The 24,554-nt window shown below is 35.6% G+C and overlaps 1 protein-coding gene across 2 annotated transcripts in view; it reads right to left on the bottom strand.

The window, feature by feature from the left end:
- Positions 1–1,912: 1,912 nt before the first annotated feature.
- The window catches only part of SHOC2 (SHOC2 leucine rich repeat scaffold protein), a 59,284-nt gene continuing 36,642 nt past the window's right edge, over positions 1,913–24,554 (bottom strand). For both annotated transcript variants that reach the window (XM_081104649.1, XM_081104648.1), the window contains 6 exons: positions 17,268–17,398; positions 12,324–12,512; positions 8,014–8,136; positions 6,428–6,565; positions 5,976–6,093; positions 1,913–4,002 (listed from right to left, as the gene is read on the bottom strand). In XM_081104649.1, the coding sequence (XP_080960775.1) occupies positions 3,794–4,002; positions 5,976–6,093; positions 6,428–6,565; positions 8,014–8,136; positions 12,324–12,512; positions 17,268–17,398 (908 nt within the window). In that variant the 3' untranslated portion in view covers positions 1,913–3,793. The remainder of the gene's footprint in view (positions 4,003–5,975; positions 6,094–6,427; positions 6,566–8,013; positions 8,137–12,323; positions 12,513–17,267; positions 17,399–24,554) is intronic.

Here is a 24,554-nt window from a genome sequence, read left to right as displayed (position 1 = left end):
TACTACTTTTAGTACTGGACACTCTTTCTGCTACCAAACTTTGAAAAGTCCCTATGTGAAACATGACAAACTACTATCTGGATAAGGTAAAGTCCTAACACTAACAAGCATTTACATTAAAAAGTTTATGTTTAGAATGTATAATGTTAGCAGGATAATTAAGTATATATAAAGTTCTTTAAGGTTAATAACAACTTCAGTTTAAAAGTTAAAAATTCCCCATCCCAAAAGTATTTATATTTCAAAGTGTAAAATAAACCAAATGTTTCCTTAGTGTTAACAGGTTTAGAAGACATTCTATTCAATAACAAAATATTGATATCTATTTTATTAAACATTCTCATAATACTTTATTAATCTAAGAATATTCCAAATCAATGTCACAACTCTGCAGATTCAAATTCTTAAAATATTGTAACATTTCCAATTGCCCCAACTGGCTCTCAATGGCTAAAATAACCAGAATAAAGCAAGAAAAAAGTTTTAGATATTTGGTATACTACCTATCCTCTAGTATAGGCAGAAGGAAACCTTTCCTTACAAGTTATTCATTTTAAATTTGAAAATTTCATGAATTTACTCTTCTGCTTATTTTTGGATTGTGACATTTGCTTTCATCTAATCTTAATCATGCAAGAGTAACCACATATCCTGATTTTCCAGAGACAGTTCTGATGTATAGCTGTTGGCCCAATATAATGATTGGTAGCACCCCCTTTCCATTTCAAAGTGTCCCATTTAATATACTTAAACCACTACCCATTCTTATTGATGAACAATTACAAATGCTGCAAGCTGAAATCTGGATTCAATACACATGGCTTAGCAATAACTGAGATGAAAAGTAAAAGTTATAAAAAATGTTATCACAGAAAGACTAAATTGTGATGTATAACAGCTTGTCCATTTTTAATGATTCAGACTTGATAAATTAGAAATACGTAATCACATTTTTAGAACTCATTCCAATGGCATCACCCACCTTTTAATATAAGTACAAATAAATTTTTGTGTTTTTTTCTCCTTCAACAGTTTTTATATTCTACTGCTTTCATTTGTATCTATCAAGTTTCTAAATTAGTTAGCATCTCCCCGCTTCTTTCTGTATGAAATAATCATTTGGAATTTTAAAAGTATTAAACTACCACAAAAGGACTGTTTGACAGTTACTGTTTTGCTACTATACAGGATGGGGCAAAAGTAGGTTTACAGCTGTGAGTACATGAAACACTTTATTCTTGTATTATTATTTATTAATTATTGTATTATCTTCCATACAAACTGTAAACCTACTTTTGCCCCACCCTGTATATCAACAAAAAGCAAAGTTTAGAGCAATGTAACATTCTACGACTTTTTTTTTTTTAATTTACTGAGCCTCATGAAAAGACTAAATCCTTTCTTTAAAAGAAAAATTTTGGATATACACGAAAAGTATTAGCTCACACATAGTCAACAATATCCCTTACATTCTATTTAAATATTAAATATTTTGATTTCACAAGGATATCCCAATTAGAGTCCACTTTAGTTTTTTGTTAGAAGTAATGAAATTCATGGGCTCTTACAATGTGGAAGCCATACCCAAAACATATGTTTTATGCTTCTTAAAAAATTTTATAACTCCTCAGCTATATATGATTTGTCTATAACATCACTTCTACTAGTACATGTAAGATTTTGATCATTCTGTATTTGTATAAACCAATATACTAGTAAATGAAGGTAGGGTAACCAAAATGCTTAAAAAACAGTATTTTTGTTGTAAAGAAATAATACCTCCCCCTTCCCCCACCCCCCACCCCCAAAAAAAGACATTAGGATGCTACTCCCTTTAAAGTTCAAGTTCCACCATCATAATACATAAGCACCCCAGATATAATATTTTTAAAAACCACACATACACACAAGCTCTAGGTAGAGCTGTAATAAACAAATTCCTTTTATAAACAAAATTTTAATTGAAAAGCCACAGTAGATGGGGGGAAAAGAAGAAAGGATATTACTTGGTAAAATCCAGTGACATCTACAATAGTTTTACAGCACATTGAAGCATTCTAGGGTTTTATATCTTCACCTGCCTTCCATTTCTTAGTTGCTCCTTAAAAATTTGCCAATTACGAATATAGGTTCCACCTCAAACTTAGTCCTGATTTTGAGCACCAGGAAAAGCAAAACAACACTCCAAATTTCTATCATAATATCATGGCCTTAATTCAAAAATGGTTTTCTTTAAAACACAATGCCCATCTAAATGGAAATAAAAAAAGAAATCCAAGCAGCAATATGTAATTACACATAATAGTTATTCTTTATATGGGATGTGTTTTTTAGAATGATACCTAGAATGCACTTACTCTGTCTCTTCAAAAATTAAACTGACTTAGACCGACACTATCAAAAGTAAAAGTACTGTATAAGGGGCACGCATTTACAACACTGCCAGACTAAAAGCGGTAAAGCAAAGAAAATACATCAAAGAGCACAGGCACATCTTACAGAACTCCCACTGAACTACCAATGGCTTCTATGCAATATGCCTCTTTTCCGTAACTATATTAACAACTACCAGGAAAGGAAAGATAATATTAAAATCAATGGTACTGAACTGAATTGTGTGAAGCCAGTGCCCCACATGTGGGGAAAAGTGCATTTAGTTCAGCAGCAATAGAGCACAGTGTGAAGATATTGTGCTTAGACGCAGATATTCCAGAACTGAAAGATGTACAAGGCAAGTCAAGATATAAAACCATAGTACACTGTTAAATAACCTTGAAACATACATATATTGCAGTGTTCAAAGAAAAACATTCATTTTCATTGTACAAGGCTAGGGAGAAATCCTTAAAAGTTACCTACTGTAGTTTATGATATAATAAATACATATCTATATAGCATTGTATATACATATATAGTATGTGTGTGTATGTATATTTTTTTGCCAAATTTTTGTTATTTTTTGTGGACCTGCAAGTTTCAGGAATGAAAACTCCTTTGCGCTACAAGTTTCTGTTCCCCCAAACTTAAGAAAAGATATTTATACTAGAAAAAGTCTCAATACCCTCCTCCCCCACAACCGAAAGACTCAATTCAAATATTTTGCTTCACAACTGATCTGAGAATCACAATTACAGGAATTATAGAATTTTGACTGTATCTTTTCACTTTGCCAGTTGTTTCAAAAAAGCAAATATCTTTTATATTTAAACCAGCTGATGCAAATTCTTTGCAGAGGATATAAACTCTAGATTTGACTGATTAAAACAGAGCAAATCAAAACAATAACAACAAAAAATCCAGTGATTTACTCTGACTGTAAACAATATATAAAATTTAAATCTCAAATTTCAAAATAAGTTAAAGAAAAAATTCTACCATCAGGGCCTATAATATTATAAAGATCTGACAACTGGTAAGGGGAAAATATGTATGAAAAGTTGCAACAAAATTATTTGCCCATTATTTTTGCTAAGAGAAAGTATATCTAACTGTACTACCTCTGCCCCTTAAATTTAATAAGTTCATAATTTGTTTACAAATGTCTTGAGCAAACTGGCATATTACACAATAGGAAAACATCCATCAAGTTCAGCAAAGAAAACTTATATAAGCCTTTTGTACAGAATTTTTAAAAAAATCTAAATGGCTATGATTCCTCTATTAGCAGAAACACATAATGCAGACTTTATAAATCTGCCAAATGTATCAATATCTACATAAATAGACACAGATATAGATATGAAACGTTAATGGCAGTCTATTTGTGAACAGTGTGTGGGACAGCAGATTTGTATCAGACCATGGCACGATATGGACCCTGCATCTTTAAGAACTGAATGATGAAAGAAGGACCCCCAGCAACAATCTGAGGTGGAAGGTGACTGAGTGGACAGTTCTCAATACTCATGATTGAAAGCTTGCTGCAAAGAGCCAGCTCAAAGGGAAGGCTATGCAGGTTGGGGTTGTCATTCAAATACAGTTCTTCTAGGTTCTCCAGTGTACCTGTTTAAAAAAAAAAAAAAAATCAAATCAATTACTATTTTTTTAAAAATTAGTTACTACTAAAATAAATTCAATGGCATGGTGCTGTCCTGAGCATTACATGTACTGAAATACCTATTTCCTCTTACTTTCTTCTCCTCATTTTAAAACTCTCTACAACTGCGAGTCTCAAGCTTTACTGCATGTTCAAATCAACTGGGGAAATGTGGAAAACGCCAATATCCAGGTCACACTGTCCATATCAGTTAAATTAGAACCTTTCTTTTTGGCTGGTTTTCAAGGTTGGAGAGGTTTTTGTGTTTTGTTTTGTTTTTAACTCCAGAGATAAGTTTATTGTATAGTCAGTGCCTGTAATCATTTTCTGTTGTAGACAATGTGACAATCTCTCGTATTAATTTCTCATATGGAAAAGTTTTTGTTAGTTTGTATAAATCTTTCACTAAGGCATCACATATTTTTTTTAATATTTTTATTAATTTCAGAGAGGAAGGGAGAGGAAAAGAGGGAGGGTGGGGAGAGAGGGAGAGGGAGGGAGGAAGGGAGGAAGGGAGGGAGGGAGAGAGAAAGAGAGAGAGAGAGAGAGAGAGAGAGAGAGAGAGAGAGAGAGAGAGAGAGAGAGAGACAGACCAACGATTAGAGAGAATCACTGATCGGCTGCCTCCTACATGCCCCCTTACTGGGGACTGAGCCAGCAACCTAGGCATGTGCCCGGAAGGGGAATGAAACTGTGATCTCCTGGTTCATAGGCTGATGCTCCACCCCTGAACCACACCAGTCAGGCATCACATATTTAAAAGTAAGCCAAAAATCAATTTACATAATATTTTTAATTTTTTTCTTAGACTTAGGATACTCATACTTTCTAGGCAAATGTTTTAAGCAACTGCATGAGGCCAGCTCAGGGGTGGGCAAACTTTTTGATTCGAGGGCCACAGTGGGTTCTTAAACTGGACCGGAGGGCCAGAACAAAAGCATGGATGGAGTGCTTGTGTGAACTAATATAAATTCAAAGTAAACATCATTACATAAAAGGGTACAGTCTTTTTTTTTTTTTTTTTTTTATTCATTTCAAACGAGCCGGATCCGGCCTGCGGGCCGTATTTTGCCCATGGCTGGGCCAGCTGCATAAATACACTAGAAATAAAGGTGTAAAGTTGCCTCATGTGTTGCCAATTTTTCAACTTCAAAATTTGTGATATTTGATAGTGGTATGTAGAAAAATAAAAATAATGGCTACCGAGTAATAGATTTGTTTACACTTAATAGTTTATTTAATATTCAGAGAATGCTATGAGAAGTTACTATTATTATCCTTATTTTACAGGCAGAAAACTTGAAACTTAGGGTTCCCCTACCTTATCCAAAGCCATAAAGCCAAATTTTGAGTTGTCTATTTTACTTCAAAACCATTCTTCACCACTAATCTATAGTGCCTATGGAACAGCATGATATAGACGGGAGAGATACTATATGAAATTACTAATTTAAAAACTACTTTGTGACCTCAATCAACTCTCTTCATAAAATGGGATTACAACTTGCACTGCCTCAAATTCAAGATGGTTATGTTAATAAATATTAAAAAAACTTAGAAAATTCTAAAGTATTCTCAAATATTAATATCAAATATTATTATTAATTCTAAAGCCTCATAAGGAAATGTTCTTTTGGCATAAGACATTACTAGTTTAAAGCAAGCCTGTGTAATTTTGAAATTAAGGTTATATCTATTAGAACATAAGTATGCTAAAACTTTCTCAAACACAATATTACTCCTATGAGGAAAACTAACCAAAACCAACCAACCAACCAACCAGCTACTGGTGCTTTATTAAAAAACAAAAACTAAAAACAAAAATACCTTAAGCCTGCTGGAACCTCAGTTGACAAAAATAGATTTGTCATAATTATCTGAGATACTACTTAAAAGAGCAAATTATTAGTACAGAGTCAAGCATCCAAAGGTTTCATACCAATTTCCTCAGGAAGATGAGTAAGTAGGTTCTCTCCAAGGCCTAGATGTGTGAGATTGGTAAGGTGACCAATGCCCCTGGGAAGAGTGGTCAACTGGTTGTTTGTCAAGACTAATTTCTGAAAGATCAATGTAAGAAAAGATGGTTACATGTATATTTCCAACAACTGATGTAAATTTAGAACTATGCATCTACTAAACCAATAGCATAAACAAATAGAGAAATTAGATCAGACAGGACAAGGATTAATAAGTTTTTCTTTCAAAAAATATCATTTGTTAGGAAGACAAAAGCAAACACGTTAAATGAACATAAAACTCAGCTCTAAAGCTATAATAGGAAAATCTATCTGGTCCAAGAAGTAGATCAAATTCTTAAGAAAAATGAGCAATTTGGAATACATCCAAAAGCTTTAATCATATAACTATAAAATCATTAAAGTAATGTTTTACCTGTAAATCCTTAAGATAAGCAATTTCATTTGGCAAGGATTCCAATTTGTTCTCCTCTAGATCCAGCTCTCTTAACTTCCTAAGGTTTCCAAGACCATGGGGAAGCTTCTTTAGAAGATTGTTTGATAATATCAGAACCTAGGGAGAAATTATTGATAGTATTTGGCAACTCATAAAATGGAATTATACATTACCACTGTGTGGCTTAAAATTTATTAAGCAATGCTAATTTTCTAAACACTGAGTATTAAGAACAATGTTCAAGTAAATCACAGAAAATACTTAACTTACTATTCTAAAAAAAAAAAAATCACCGTAGTTATTTGAAAAATAGATTTTATTTGATTAAGTCTAAACTAATGTAAGCAAAAGAATTTAACTTTAAATTGAAAATGTATATAATTATTAACTTAAAAATATATACAATTACTTATAGCAAGATTCATATAGTTAATGGTACTTTGCTACTAAATAAGTTACAAATGTTTAATAGGAAACCAGTTATTAATTCAAACCTCTTACAACCCATCATTTAAGGAAGATAACAACTGACTTCTAAACTGCCTATATCTATCCACCACAGTTATTTGTGGTATATTTATTTACATTGCAAGATATCCAGCAATATACTGAAGAGGGGGGAAAAGGTTGAAGACGGTAGTCCTTGTTCTCAGAGAAGTTACAATAGGGATGTAGGGAAACAATACTGGGTATGGGGATAGTGAAAAGGAAACTAAAAGGAAAAATCTACATAAGGTTCTGGTTAATTTTCTATGCAAACATATTTTTTTCAAAGTTATACTATCAACAATAAAATAAACATATACAATTAAACCAAGAAAATAATCATAATAGCAATTATCATTTACTGAGTTTACTATTTGCAGGGCACTATACTGAATGTATCAACTACAACCTTACAAGAAAAATACTACATATTATCCCCATTTCATAGGAGAGGAAACCGACGCTTGGGAAATTTAAATCCATAAATAGAGAGAGATAAAAGTGAAATTGTACTCAGATCTGTTTGGCTTCAAAGCTCATGCTTTTAACCATTATACCATACTTCAGCAGTTCTCAACCTGTGGGTCGCGACCACAGGAAAACACATATAGCATATCAGATATTTCCAACAAAGAAAATAATCTATTTAAATAGTAAATAAAAGAGTAGGTGGGTAATTAGAATGGAAAAGTAGGCCAGAATTGCATAAAGGGTTCTAAATGCCAGTCTGAGGAATCCATAATTATTTTGATAGACAATGGTGCAGAGTTCTTAAACAATTAAGGGGGGAAATGTTGTAAAAAATGCTTTTTAAATGCTAATTCTTAGAAAACTTTTATTTCAAAGATACTTTTATAGCACTCAAACCTACCAACTTCAGTGGGCAAGAGTCATTCAGAAGCATTGACCCAGATTAAGTCAACACTTCATCATCCTAATGGGGTTGTATGTGTAAGAGAGTCTAATATTTCTAATTATGATCTTCACTCAAATAGAAATTGCTTATTTTAATTGGAAACTTTATAAGTGAGATAACTGTAGAAGGATCTAAGGAGTTCTAAATGCTCTTTTATACACACCTCAAGAGAAACAAGACCAGACACATCCTCAGGGATCTTTGTGAGCTGATTAGTGGCTAAATTCAATTCTACCATACTGGTCCAAGTTCCAAAATCCAAGGGAAGTGATGTCAACTGATTGTCCTAACAAAAACAAAAAGAAGCATCTAAAGTATAACCATAAAAACAAAGTTCCATATACTACCTGATGGAAAGAGAATTCTTAAGCAGAAAACTTATTCCCTTTTCTTGATAACAAATAAAGAAAGAATAAAAAGCAACAAAAACTCTAAGCCTTCAAACTTTTTCATACAGTAGTTAGGTTTTTGTTTTTAGGTAAAATTGGAAGTTTGTTCCCTATGTGATTATCTGTATTGGATATAGAAAAAAAATATGCAATATAAACCAATACAAGATTTCAACGGTCCCAGTGATAAATATGACGTTTTCCCCATTTTACAATAATGTAGAGAAATCACTGAATAAAATGTGGATGCTCATAAACACAACGAAAGAATAAACATCTAATTAGAGCCTACAAGGAAACCAGATAACCTCAGCAATTCTAGAAATGCTGAGCAATAAAGTACGAGAGGGAAAAAGTCTTAATAAGACAGCAAATTAAATCATTAAATATTAATTAAGTATCCACAATTTTACTTTAAAAGTCCAAAAGAAAAGATGACAAAAAATACTTATCACTGAATTAAAAACAAGTGGTGAAATAGTATGATGCTAATTTTAAAAATTAGATGTAGCTATACACAGAAAATAAGTGAAATATATGTCAATGATTCACTATTTTTTTCTGCTTCCTCATATTCATTTATGAAACACATTTTTATCAATAACAACTCTTACCACACTGTCGTGTGTTGGGGGTATTGGTATTGAGAGCAGACCATCAGTCCGCTCTCTCTACCCTGTCCCAATTGGGTATCAATGATATATGCCAATATGTTACCAGAGATCCTACCTCTCATTGGTGGATCATTTTATGTCCTTTTTGTTTATCTGTATTTTAAAAAATATTTTTTGCAATATACGATTATTTTACACAAAGCTATCCATAAAAGAAATCCCAAGTAGTAAACATTCATTTGAAAACCAAGTTTTTCTTTTATTATAATATTTTAACTTATTACCTATTAATTATAACATTTAAACTTACGAGCTATTGATGCCCAAACTACTGATAGTTAATAGAATGATAAAACATTTTCATTTAAAAAACTTACTACTGTGCTAATATAAGCAAGAAAATGTCAGGTTTTATTTGACTTCTTTCAAGAGAAACTTTTGCTAAACATGTTATAATTTTGAAGGAAAATTAGGACAAAGCTCTATGCAAAGTTTTATTATTTCACAGAAAACAGGCTTTCCCAAGCTAACATATTATATTAATGTCATATACATAAAAATGTATAATCAAATGCAGAAACTAATGAACACCTACCTGGACTGTTGTGTTCTAAACCTCTTATTACAAACTGAACAAACTGAACATCAGATTAAAGCCATTACCACTGCTAACTCTCATATAACCAGACTGGATAACAATAACTTACACCTGCTTAAGACTGTAAGATTATTTTGAATTTCCACTAGTTCATTTATTATATACTTCCAAAGAATTATCATAAAAAATACATATATTTATGAACAAGTATAGACAGAATTGAGACTGTAGTTGAAAGAACCACATTTATGTTGAAATGGTTCATCAAAGACAAAAGGATGTATTATGACACAACAGAAAGAACACTGTAACTGAAGCCTGAAATATAGGTTCCCTGAATTCCTACTCAGCCATGAATTAGTTATGTGGCCAATTTATTTATCTCCTCTGGCCCTAAAGTTTGTTCACTACAAATTAAATCACTGAACAAATCGTTTTTCATTTCTTTCCTCCTTTTGCAATAAACTTTTTTCCTTATTACAAATGTAAAACTCATTCACTGTAGAGAATATAGATAAGCAAAAAGAAACTAAAGATGCCCATAAATAATTCTGATATTCAAAGATAAACATTGTATTTGTTATCTACACTGGCTAATATATACATGTATATAAATCTATAACTATTTCATATATAATTAAGCACATTAAAAAAAGCTTTTAAAAATATGTGTGGAAAGTCCTGCATGCTTTAACTTTTTGTACTTAATAAATTGAGAATGCTTCAACTGGTATTTACTATTAAACTAGAGTATTATTTTTAATGGCTTCATAGTATTCTAGTAAAGATACAGAGACATACCTGAGAGATATTGAGGGTTTGGGTCCAGACCACCACAATAAAGTTAAGTAACGCTTTAGTGAGTCACATGTATCTTTTTTGTTTTCTAGTGTACAACAAAATTATGTTTACACTATACTGTAGTCTACTAAGTGTGCAATAGCACTATGTCTATAAAACAATGTACATACCTTAATTTAAAAATACTACTAAAAAATGCTAAGCAAAATTTGGGTCTTCAGCAAGTGATAGAGTCTTTTTGCTGATAGAGGGTCTTAGCTAAATGCTGATGGTAAAGGTGATGGCTGCTGAAGCTTGGTGTGGCTGTGGCAGTATCTTTAAATAAGAGCAATGAAGTTTGCACATCAATGAACTCTTCCTTTCATAAAGGACTAGAGGTCTAGTGCACAGAATTCATGCACTGAAGCAGGTAGTGGGGGGTGGGGGGGGGTGCCTCAGCTCAGCCTGTGCCCTCTCGCAGTCTAGGAGCCCTTACTCCTTACCGCCTGCCTGCTCGCTGCTCGTTACCCATCAGCTCACTGCTCCTAGCACTGCCAAGGAGGCAGGAGAGGCTCCCATCACCACCGCTGCACTCCCCAGCTGTGAGCCCGGCTTCTGGCTGAGCGGCGCTCCCACACTGACCACCAGGAGGCAGCTCCTGCGTTGATCGTCTGCCCCCTGGTGGTCAGTGCGCATCACAGTGACAGGTCGTTCTGGTCATTCAGCCGTAATGGTTGCTTAGGCCTTTATTATATAGATAGATTTCTGCCAGCCTCCCTACTACCTCTCTCAGCCTTCAAAGAATTGAAGAGTTGCCCTAACCACTTTGGCTCAGTGGATAGAGCATCAGCCTGCAGACTGAAAGGTCCCGGGTTCGATTCCGGCCAAGGGCATGTACCTTGGTTGTGGGCACATCCCCAGTAGAGAGTGTGAAGGAGGCAGCTGATCAATGTTCCTCTCTCATCAATGTTTCTAACTCTCTATACCTCTCCCTTCCTCTCTGTAAAAAATCAATAAAATATATTAAATAAAAAAAAAAAGAATTGAAGAGTTAGGGTCTTGCTCTGAATTTGGCTTTAGCTTAAGGGAATGTTGTGGGTGGTTTGATTTTCTATCCAGGCCACTGAAACTTTCTCCATTTCAGCAATAAGGCTGTTTTGTTTTCTTAACATTCGTGTTTTCACTGGAGTAGCACCTTTAATTTCCTTCAAGAACTTTTCCTTTGTAGTCACAACTCAACTGGCACAAGAAGCCTAACTTTCAGCTTATCTCAGCTTTCAACATGCCTTCCTCACTAGGTTTATTCATTTCTAGCTTTTCATTTTAAAGTGAGAGACATGTAACTCTTCATTTCACCTGAACACTTAGAGGCCACTGTAGGGTTATTAAATGGCCTAATTTCAATATTGTTGTGTCTTAGGAAATAGGGAGTGGGAAAGAGATGAGGGAATGACAGGTCAGTGGAGCAGTCAGAACACACACACAACATTTATCAATTAAGTTTGCCATCTTATGAGTGCGATTTGTGGCACCCCAAAACAATGACAACAGTAACAACAAAGATTACTCATCACAGATTACCATAACAAATATAATTTAAAATATTGCGAGAGTTACCAAAATGGGACACAAAGACATGAAGTAAGCAAATGCTGTTGGAAAAATGGCATGGACAGACTTACTTAATGCAGGGTTGCCACAAACTTTCAATTTGTCAAAAAACACAGTATCTGAAAAGTGTAATGAAGCAAAGTGCAATAAAATAAAGTATGCCTATAATACTTTTAAAAAATGAAATCAAATATTAATATTAAAATAAGTTGGTACCAATTAAGTAGAAAGCTCTGCAATAAATATGCCTACAATTATACTTTTATGAACACTTGATAGGTACTTCTTTAGGACATACTGCTAAGGGTATGCATGGACCTAAGATATTTGTTATCTCATACAAATTGCTCTGAAATATCCTTATCAGTTTAGACCCCATCAACAAGAAGCAAATACCCACTCCCTACACTGACAGAGTAAACAAGTATTAGTAGACGTGCTAGTCATGTAGCTTTTTTCCCTATTACAAACAGAAGCTTACCTTCATATTCAGCTTACTTAATACTTTTGCTCTGGAGAAAATTCCGAATGGAATTTTATTGATCCGATTGTGTTCCATGTTGAGGGAATAAATGGTGGAAAACTGAGATGGACCACCAACTGGATATAACTGGAAGCAATTTCTAGCTAAGGTCAAACTATTCAGTTTCACAAGACTTGACAAAAGGCTCTGTAAAAAAATGAAATAAAACATAAGAATTAGAACTGTAAAAAGACTTAAAGGTCTTACAGGAAAGAAATGACAGAGACTAGTTGGTGTGTTTTGTGATGCCTCGTGGGGAGTGACAGTCACTACTCAGTTTTAGCTAATTGTTCCTTGCAGAAATATGGAACGAATATAGTCAGGTTTTCAGATTTTACAAGAAACAGCAAATTTATTTACTTATAGGAAATCTGAAGTACCCATCTCTATATTATTAAGATTAACATAATGCCTGGCACAAACTGAGCAGTTATTTTGTAATTTAATGGTTCCTTTTAGGAATATTAAATTCAGAAGATGGTTATACTTTCTAATATTATATAATACACTGCTTCTCCATATGGTAAAATTTCTGAAGGAATTTGCACCTATCAAGTAAGTATTTATTAAGCACATAATCCCATTATCCCCTTCAGCCTTCTACCAGGTAACCACAGTGCTAGATGTTTAAGTATTACAAAAGAATTTCTGCTATTAAGAAAACTAAAACCTATTTAAAGAAATAAATCACACAGCTAAAAGAAAATAATACATAACTATATATAATCAATAACACATATAGAACTAGAGGCCTAGTGCATGGATTCGTGCATTGGTGGGATCCCTCGGCCAGGCCTGCTAGGACTGGGCCAAAACTGGCTCACTGACATCCCCCAAGGGGTCCTGGATTGCGAGAGGGTGCAGGCCAGGCCGGGGGACCCCACCAGTGCACAATCGGGGCCAGGGAGGGACCGCAGGAGGGCTCCAGGGTGTGTCCAGCCCCCAGTCCCTGGCCAGACCCAAGGAGCAAGCTAACCTACCGATCAGAGGGTCTGCCCCCTGATGGTCAGTGCACATCATAGCAACCAGTCGAATGGTTGGAGGGACAATTAGCATTAGGCTTTTATATATATATACACTAGAAGCCTGTTGCATGAAGATTCGTGCAATAGACCTTCCTTCCCCTGGCTGCTGGCACCGGTTTTCCTCTGGCACCCGGGACCCAGGCCTTTGGTCCAGCCCCAGTGAGGCTGCAGCAGAGAAGCCAAGCCTCTTCAGTCTTCAGTCTTCGCTTCGAGCCTGTGTATGTAAATTAACCGCCATCTTTGTTGGGTTAATTTGCAGAGTCGCTCTGATTGGTTGGTGGGCATAGCAGAGTGACACCAATTTGCATGTTTCTCTTTTATTAGTGTAGATAGATATATAGGCTCTTGCTATTCAAAGTCTGGTTCAAGGAAAAGCAAATCAGCATCCCCTGGGAGCTTGTTAGAAATGCAGAGTCCTATAGTTTGCTCCTGCAGAATCATATGAATCCTAAGATTCTCAGGTGATCTGTATGCTCATTAATGCTGAGAAACACTAGTATAGGCTAAAAAACACTTTTGAATCCTGACTCTATCCTTTAGGATAGTGATGGCGAACCTATGACACGTGTGTCAGAGGTGACACGCGAACTCATTTTTTTGGTTGATTTTTTTGTTAAATGGCATTTAAATATATAAAATAAATATCACAAATATGTCTTTGTTTTACTATGGTTGCAAATATCAAAAAATTTCTATATGTGACATGGCACCAGAGTGAAGTTAGGGTTTTTCAAAATGCTGACATGCCAAGCTCAAAAGGTTCGCCATCACTGCTTTAGGAGCTTGTGATTTGGGCAAGTTATTTCTCTGAACCTTAGTTTTAATCATTTGCAAATGATGATGCCTTATTTTATAGGCTGTAGTAAAGACTTTTTAAAGAAATAAAATACATATATAATTTTACAATATCTAGCATGTAGTAAGTACTTAAATTTTAAGTCCCTTCTCTACCTAAACTGAAAGATGAGAAATACTGGAAAAACTGGAAAAGCAGTAAGGAGACTGAGAGTGACATAAATTTTAAAGGAAGAAAACATAATTTAAATATTTAGAGAAGTAAAAGAAAACATTGAAATAAAAGCCCAAGCAGGGATAAAACAGGCAGTGTGAAATGTGCATGTGTATGTGTGCTTTAAATAATGTTCAAATGTTAGCTGTCTACCATGAGGAAACTGAAGACTCAGCACTTGAGGTGGGAGTTTATTTGCATGGCCAGCTGAAGGAATGAAATAACTATATAATTAAGGGTATAATTATATGGTGAACTGAAACTTGTTCTTTATACTGAATGTTAAGAAGCTACAACATTTGTCTACTGGTGTACACAGATAAAAGGAAGAGTACAGATAAGAGTGGTGAGAGAGTTTTGTATAGCAGTCAATTCAGGAAAAATGTCTATATTATACTTTATTGAAAATAAAGTTTTATTGAGTCTCATGGCAAAAATGTTATTTTTGTTAAGCTAATTACTTTACTGAATTGACATTCTTCTATTTTAAAATGTTCATACCTGAGGATATTTGAAAAGGGGAAGCAAGAAGGCAGCTCTCAAACCTTTCATTCTTAGATCACATGGTGAAGTTTTTGGGTTATCATTGCTTTAGAGTCTGACACATCGAAGTTCCCATCTTAGATAATCACTTACCAGTTTTGTGACCTTAGGTGAATTAATAATAAATATATATCTCACCGTATTCCCAGAAAAATATGTAACAAATTTGTCCAGACACATAACTTCTCTTAAGTCTTATTTCCCCACCTATTTTATAAGAATATCCCAATAATTAGGATTATAATGGAGATTTGAATGGGTTAATATATATAGAGCTCCTAGCATTATTCCTTAAGCATGATTAAGTTCCTTTTCCTATGTCTACATTAAAACTAGTCCATTTTCAGTCTTCAAATGGCAAAGTATATAATCATTTTGTCAGTTCTGATTTCAGCAATATGAAAGCCCCAACGAGAAACCACTTTCCTGATTTTCTTGCCTACCCCAGCTTGAATGTCTAGATTTTGTCTTCCTCGTTGTATTTATAATACACACAAGTAATTAGATATTTGCATTAGAAATATGCTCTTACAAAGCACATATACTATATTTAAATAAGATTTAATGCTTTCCCATATTTGGACAATGACAATCAAAACTCTCATAGTTCTCCATCTGAAAATAGGCAAGTTTAAACACACACACACACACAACCAGCCAGCCCTTCTTCCACAGCCAGACAGAAGAGAGCTGTCCTCTTTATAATTCTATCAAAAATAAATCATTGCTTTTTTCATTCACAAAATATTATTTATGAAAGTACTTTTCACAATCTCTGTATCCTAAGAAGAACCCAATAATTATTAGTTTCCCTTCACTGACAGTAAGACTAAATATATAAATTTTTAAATTTCTCACTGTGTAATTTGATATATACCCAGTCTTTATATTTAGGCACAGTGAAGTGGTAAAAGCAGTCTATCTTACTTAAACTCACAAATAACACCCTAAAAGCATCCCAACAAGGTCTAATTAATGTGCCAATGATTTGTCTTATTATGGATATGAATCACTTTTAGAAAAGGGGATGATGACATTGGAGAACCTCACCCATTATGATCATTTTAAATTACCACTATCACAGAAACACAAAAATCCAGACAGTCTAGTTGTCAGCGCTCTATCTACAATCTGTGTAGTCTATTCCTTATCCCACTTAAACTGCTGCTAACAATGATAATTTGCCACAGGTGAGGAACCAGTCCAGCCTAGAAACTACAATCTTGGGAAACTCATTTCAGTACTCTGATCAAGACACTTTCTGAAATCCCAAATACCCAGATTAATAGGAGCTAAATTAATAGGCGCTATTTTATTTCTGTATCCTTAAGAAACAAATAAATTGAATATATCACGTAAACTAATTGCTACAAACTTATAGCTTCATTTACTCAAACTCTTCTTTCAAAATCAAAGCATAAATCTGAAAAACATTCATCCAAAGCATCTTTATTCTTAATTCAAATATACATACACAAACACCACAGAAAAACTAGCAATAGTCAAAACATAATAGGGCCACTTATATTATTTTTAATTGTTAAGAAAAAAAGACTTTGCAAAAGCTCACTCAATCCGTTAGTCCACAATGCCATTCTTTTATGTTAGAATACTACAATTTATGCTGAATAACCATAAGCAAACACACCAGTTCTTGGGTATGCTAAAATAGTATGTAGCAAAAGAAAGAAATGCAAGAGTAAAAAAAATAATAAAGTTGAAAAGAATATTTTTAAATTATCTTCCCCAATTAATCTGCTCTAATACAACCAACCAAACCCAAATTAAAACTAGTATGTTAAAAAAAAAACACATTTTGGTGACTGATAGATGCAAAATAGGCTTTAATATTATTGCATAAGCAGGGTAATAACTTGAGTCACAGGTGTGTTGCTGCCAATATTATCTTGATAATAAATAGTATATACTATATAGTTCATTCTTTTCATTTATCATCTTTCTTCAGTACCTTTTTTTTTTTATAACTGAATTGGGTGCGGTAGTGAGTTTTAAAACCAGCCATACAACTTTTCCTTTATTATAGCTTTTATTGCTAGTTTCAATTGACATGAAAAAGAATTAGGTGCTAAAGGGGAATGTAGCACACCAACTTACCACTTTGGTTTTTCCTTTCTGCACATCAAAAAATTTTTTTAATATGTTCCTTTAATCATACCTATTCTTTCTTCTTTGGAATTATCTTAGTGGTGGCTATATATCCACAGCATACTCCTTTTTAGGCAATCTCAATCATCAAATTATTTAAACAGCTATAAAGACTTACTAGTTTCTCCTTTATTATCTTGCAGGCTTATTTCTACTTACCTCTGGTAAAGTAGAAATGTTATTGTTCTCTAAATTTAATTCTTCAAGTGCACTGCATTTTGCCAGTGATCTGGGTATTGCTGACAGTCTGTTATATCTCAGACCAAGACGACTTAAACTGGACAGGTTTCCTATGAATACACACAAAAAGAGAACTTAAAAAAATATACGATGAGCCTCTCACTGTCCTAGGCTATCAACCAGATATTTATGAATTACTGTAAAGCACTATTTCAGCAAGATCCTTAACTTTAAGTACCAAGGAACAACACACTACACTTCACCAATTAGGATGATGTTGAAGCCACTTGTCTTAAAGAAATAATGAAATACACTACAAGTCAATAATAAAAATAAATTATTAGAAAGTATTGGCATACTTTAATAATAAATTAACCTTTAGATAAGGCCTAGTCGAATAACATCAAGCAGTGTACATTTGAAATTTATAATAGTTACCCCATTTGTATCTATGTGATGATGATCCAACATGGAACAAGTGATTATATATAAAAATGAACATTTAATTTTGAAGAAAAAAACTTTCAAATTTCTAATGGTATTATTTAAAATATACAATGCACAATTATTCTGAGATAAGAAAGGTTCAATATTTTCCATGAGTTTTAATATAAACATTCTAAAAATTCTCTGAAAAGTTGACCTGATAGTAAAAAATTCCTCAAAAATATTATTTTTAAAAACTACAAATCAAAGTGAAAGTTATAGTCTCTATTATATAAGTATACACTAGGATTGAGCACAAATCAGCCACTATTGAATACATTTAAAAAAGCAGAGCAGAAAACAGGCATTTTCTAGTTCTATTGCCAAGACTACATACTAGTATATGGCAAGCTACAGGTAAGCTACATGAATGAATATGACATCTGCTATCATAAAAGGTTTAAATCAAATTTAATTTCCCAAACAATATACACTAGAAAATATGTACATTTTTATAAAACAAACAAAAAACAGTGATGAGAATTTAGTGTTTCTTTAACATGACTGGTTAATTTCTTTCCTAACTTCAAATTATTAACGGTTGCTATAACATTTTTAAACTGCCAGGGTTTGAACATCAAATAGAGGTTCTGATTTTAAATTAAACAGTATTACCATCATTAGCAATAACAGAATAACAGAAGTAGTTGTCTTGTGTGACACAACTTTTTGGGAGACAAATGTTTGGATGCCTTCCAACTTTCAGCAATCTTCTGATGTTTGTCTATCTCTTTTTCATCTTTTTTTGAAAAAGTTGCATGAATAACGTTCTCTTTTAGATGCAACTTTACTGCAATACCTACAGAAGATTTATTAGTCTGTAGCATATGTTTAGCCTTGAAACCCTAGGAGGGAGCCTTATAACCCTCACCTAGTTATCACTCATTTGCATCTTCCCCTCTTGCTGAAGAAATGTGACTGAAGTTATAAGAAATGACAAAATAGCTCATTTTATTGTCAAAGTCATTTACAATGAAAATACTCTGATAATTCTATGCCACAAGTTTAGACATATATAATGCAAAATTTGCTAAGTTTTTTTTAATAGCAACCACTTCAGTTCCCGCAATTTGAACTATTCCAGAAATATGCTATGCTCATTTATATTACTTTCTTACTATGGTGTTTAGAAACTGGGTCAAGAGTTCACTAGTTCTGCCCAGCCGGTGTGGCTCATTAGAATGAGCATTGACCCAAGCACCAAGAGGTCACCGGTTTGATTCCCGGTCAGGGCACATGACAGGGCTGTAGGCTCCATCCCCAGTGGGATGTGTGCAGGAGGCAGCCAATCGATGTTCCTCTCACACATCAATATTTCTATCTTTCCCTCTCCCTTTCTCTCTCTCCAAAATCAATAAAAACATATTTTTTAAAAAAGAGTTCATTGGTTCTGTTTAATTAAGATTCCAATAAGCAGAAAACTGAATACAAAAGCAATAGTAAAAACTACCACTTAGCAAAGACAACTTAATTTGTCTTTAAAATGCTTTCTAAATTAACTACGGATGCTTCACTAGTGCCTTTCTGATGACATTGCTGAGATGTGTCTGGAGGGAGAAATAAAAACAAGCCTATGTAATGCCCATGGCCACTATAGCTATAGCAAGCCTGGTAAAGGTAGGAAATTTCCTGGTAGCAGTGATAATGCCTGACTATGAATAACTTCAAAATTTCAAATTTTAATTTGCTGTATGAAGTTGAAGATTAAAGAGGCAGTAAACCTTAAAAAAAAAAAAAAAAAAAAACTGGAATAAATAAGGCCAATCCCTTCTCCCCCTTATACCACTGCTTTCCCTATGAAAGAAAGCTGTTCCACTATAACTAGAGGCTCCATGCATGAAATTCTTGCAAGAGTAGGCCTTCCTTCCCCCAGCTGCCAGCACCAGTTTCCCTCTGGCACCTCACAGCCCTGGCTTTGTCCAGAAGGTCGTTTGGCTATCCAGTCTAATTACCATATTATGCTTTTATTATTAAAGATGGCTGGAGCATTCATTAAGGGGTCTTTGAAATCTGTCAGATAAGGAAAGGCTTACTGATAGTAAAAAGCCCCCCCAGTTTTCTTCCATGAACTGATATGTATCATTCAATCACTGTTTATAGTAAAATAGTAGACAAATACAACATTTTAACCATTTTTTTAAATTTTTCAATAAAACCTAAAAGTAAATTGCTTATCAACTCAAAAGCCCAGTAAACAGAACCAGATTCCTAAAACTTCTCTTCCAAAGGCAAAATAACTTAAGTTTCTCACTTTTAAAATCAGAATAGGTTTCTAGAATTTAAAAATTACAAAATGAAAATGATGGTGAAATTGCCATATAACATTACATAATACCAAAAATCATGGTTAAACAAAAATAGTACCTTCAATATTCCTAAACATTTTCTTTTTCACTGTGTGTGTATGGTAGAAGAACCTGAACTTTAAAAAATGTGATGTATGAGAATATGCTATTCTGATGAAGAAATTCACATTTGCAAAGGTGTTACCACTTTCTTAAGAACATGGCATGTTCAAAGAGTCATCAACATTTTGCCAAAATCTACTACTCTCAGAAAAACAAAAGAGGTGAAAAAAAATTAAGGATGAAATATCAAAACTCTCTTATACCAGAAAAAAACTGACATCAAAAGTCTGGCACTTACTGTGTGATTCACCCCCTACAGTGGTTTCAACCTCTAACCTCTTTCAATGAGCGGTAAACCACAAACTAAACTGCAACCTAGAAACCAAGCCATAGCTTGCTTTAGTGCTGAGCCATTGCGACTAAGTCAATGTTGCTGAGATTCTGTGTATAAATGTAGGCTGATCTCTGCCAATCACTGGCATTTAGCTTTTAGGTGCTTAACTCTGACATCTGACAGTAAGTTGTTCTTGTGCTCTACTTTGACAGCTGGCTTTCTTATGCTGTCAGATTTTAAAATATGGCAACATCAAATGGCTATGAATTCAAATTAAATGCTTTCAATTCCAGCAAATATAATCAGCATCTTTAGGCTAAATCAGTATAATCTTTGAGTAAGACTCTAACTTAAATAGCCTTAATCTTATTTTAACAAAGTAGCAAAATATCAGTGGAAAAGACACAACTCTAACAACAAAATAATATCAAAGATACAATTTTTTTTCAACATTAATCTGAAAGCATACTGAAAAGCAAGCAATACAAAATTTCTTAAATGCCAAAAACCCAAAAGAATGCCATTTTTAAAAAGAAAACTAATAAAGTTGTTATATGCAAACTGCACTGTAATTATCTAAAACCTAACTACTAAAACTCTACTTGTTGATAAAACCATAATTACTGTAATATTTCTTCAGAGCCCGGTGCAACAAAAAGACCTCTGTGAATTGTTCTGTGCTCCGGCCTTGAAGGCAAGGTCTTGTTGCATATTTCTATCTCATTTTGAGAAGAAATAGAAAGTAAAATATATTTTCCTACTTCAGATACAACCCTTTCCCAACCCCAATTTCATAAAACCACCAGAGATCTCAGAAGGCTTTAAGATGATCAGGTTCATAGTTTGAAACCAAATGACTATTATAATGAAGTTTAATATTTTCTTTAGTTCATAACTGATTCTTGAATAAGAAAATCTTATATAAAAAAAGCCTAATATGCTAAGTGTCTGGTCGTCCATTCAACCAATCAAAGTGTAATATGCTAATGATATGCTAAGGCTGCTCAACTGCTCGCTATGACGTGCACCGACCACCAGGGGGCAGATGCTCAGACTGGTAGGTTAGCTTGCTGCTGGGGTTCGGCTGATCCGGACTGAGTGAGACAGGCCGGACATGCCCTGGAGCCCTCTCACGGTCCCTCCCCAGCCCTGATCGTGCACTGGTGGGGTCCCATGGCCTGGCCTGTGCCCTATCGCAATGTAGGACCCCATGGGGGATGTCAGAGAGCCAGTTTTGGTCAGATCTTGCCAATCACTGGCATTTAGCTTTTAGGTGCTTAACTTGCAGGCCAGGCCGAGGGATCCCACTGGTGCATGAATACGTGCACCGGGCCTCTAGTATTTACATAAAAGAGAATATACTTTTTATTCAATAGGGTAAACTAATGATTAAATCAGAGAAACTATAATCTGTTTTTAAGTACTCTCTAACTTAATAGCAATGAATTGCCCCCTCATTTCCTCTGCTCTTCTTCACACACTATGAGCTGTCAGTGGTCCTGGCACTGCTCAGCCTGGAATAAATGGCAGTGATTACTATCAAGGAGTGATGACTACTCTTAAGAGTATTCATGCTAGCCCTAGCCAGCAGTTTTGCTCAGTGGATAGAGCATTGGCCTGCAGATTGAGGGGTCCCTTGGATTCTGGTCAAGGGCAAATACCTTGGTTGTAGGCTTGATCCCTGGCCTTGGCCGGGACTCATGTGGGAGGCAGTCAATCAATGTGTCTCTCTCACATAGATGTTTCTGTCTCTTCCCCTCCCTTCCACTCTTTCTACAAATCAATGGAAAAATATCCTCAAGTGAGGATAAAAAAACAAATGTTCATGTTAAAGAGTCAAAACATCTTATGTTTTTTAAAAAAGAAAAGGTGAGGACATAAAGTGAATTTTGGAAAAGTAATTTTAAGGTGGTAGTTAGAAGACTTGATTTCCAACTGTGAGTTTAGGGCTAATTTCTTTAGTCCAGGGAAAGGACAGTAGGGCAGCTGCTACCGGACCAGCATTGACCCTCCAGAATAGGTGTTGGTTTTTTTGTTTGTTTTTCATTTTAAGTTATACTTTTCAAGCAGACTAGAGGAAATAAGCAGGTCGGAGAAAGATAAATATCACATGGTCTCACTCATTTGTGGAATAAACAATGTAAACTGATGAACAAAAATAGAGCCAGAGGAAAAAAAATATTTTAGAATATAATAGAATCCTGTTATTTGCAGATTTTTATTTTATTTTAATATATTTTTATTGATTTCAGAGAGGAAGGAAAAGGGAGAGATAGAAACATCCATGATGAGAGAGAATCATGGGTCGGCTGCCTCCTGCAAGTCCCCCACTGGGGATTGAACCCACAACTTGGGTATGTGCCCTTGACTGGAATCGAACCTGGGGACCTTTCAGTTCACAAGCCGATGCTCTATCCACTGAGCCAAAGTGGCTAGGGCTGCAGATTTTTAATATTTCCTACAACTTTTGTGACATTATACTATGTTAATACAGTTTTGGTAATATTATTATATTTAAAACCTTTTAAAATCTTTTTTTCTTGAAATTGTAATGTTTATTGCATGTAATATTATATTTAAAATCATTTTTCTTGAAATATTAATGCTTATTGCATGTAAATGGCAAATTATTTTGTATCTAAAAAAATAAATAAAATTAACAGTGAAAAAGTGTGTTCCAAAAAAAAAAAAAAAAAAGCAGACTAGAAAAAAGACGAAAAGTATCAGGAAAACTATATTCTAATTAGTTTGCCACTATCTGTTTTAGGTGAATCAGGCTTCTCCAATAAATTTGAGGAAGAATCTCAAAGGTCAATTAGGACTGCTGAGTTTTTAACAGATCAAAACTCAAATGTTCTAATTTCTCACCAAATCTCAACCTTCTGCTATACAATCAAAGTAGTGTGGATGAGAGGGATGGAGGAAGGCAAAAGAATTACTTTAGTAAGCATGGTATATGATAAATGGCAATATGAAAAATTATAATAAACACTAGAGGCCCGGTGCACAAAAATTTGTGCACTCTGGGGGGAGGGGGGTCCCTCAGCCGGCCTGTGCCCTCTCGCAGTCTGGGACCCCTCAGGAGATAGCGACCTGCTGGCTTAGGCCTGCTCCCGGGTGGCAGAGGGCAGGCCCAATCCCTAGGTGCAGCCCCTGGTCGGGCTCAGAGCAGGGCCGATTGGGGAGTTGGGGCGCCGCCCCGTCATGCACAGAGCAGGGCGATCGGGAGGTTGTGATGCCCCCCTCAGTCACGCTCAGGGCCGATTGGGGGATTGGGGCACCGCCCCCTGTCACACTCAAGGCAGAGTCGATGGGGAGGTTGCGGAACCACTCCCTGTCACGCACAGAGCAGGGCCAATCAGGGGGTTGGGGCACTGCCCCCTGTCACTCACAGAGCAGGGCCGATCAGGGGGGTGGGGCACTGCCCCCCGTCACGCACAGAGCAGGGCCCATCAAGGGGTTGGGGCACCGCCCTCTATCACCCACAGAGCAGGGCCGATCATGGGGTTGGGGAGCCGCCACTCTCACACTCAGGGCAGGGCCGATGGGGAGGTTATGGCTCTACCCTATCACACTCAGGGCAGGGCTGATGGGGAGGTTATGGCTCTACCCTATCACACACAGAGCAGGGCCTGTGGAGAGGTGGGGGTTGGGGCGCCGCACCCTGTCACACACAGAGCCGCAGGGTGATCAGGGGGTTGGGGAGCTCCCCCCTATCAGGCACAGAGCAGGGCTGTTCAGGGGGTTGGGGCGCGTTCCCCTGTCACGAACAGAGCAGGGCCGATAGGGAGGTTGTGGCCCCGCCCCCTGTCACACACAGAGTCGCAGGGCGATCAGGGCGTTTGGGTGCTGCCCTGTCACGCTGATCCCGGTGCCGGGAGGCCTCACGGCTCTGCTGATCCCGGTGCTGGGAGGCATATAACCCTTTTACTATATAGGGTAGAGGCCTGGTGCACGGGTGGGTGCCGGCTGGTTTGCCCTGAAGGGTGTCCTGGATCAGGGTGGGGGTCCCCACTGGGGTGCCTGGCCAGCCTGGGTGAAGGGATGATGGCTGTTTGCAGCTGGTCACACATCCTTCAGGGTGGGGGTCCCCACTGG

This window comes from Myotis nattereri (assembly GCF_964212035.1).
Source record: "Myotis nattereri genome assembly, chromosome: 13".
In the NCBI taxonomy this organism is placed as follows: domain Eukaryota; kingdom Metazoa; phylum Chordata; class Mammalia; order Chiroptera; family Vespertilionidae; genus Myotis; species Myotis nattereri.
Note: the sequence above shows the minus strand (reverse complement) of the source record. Positions and strands in the feature narration are given on the sequence as shown.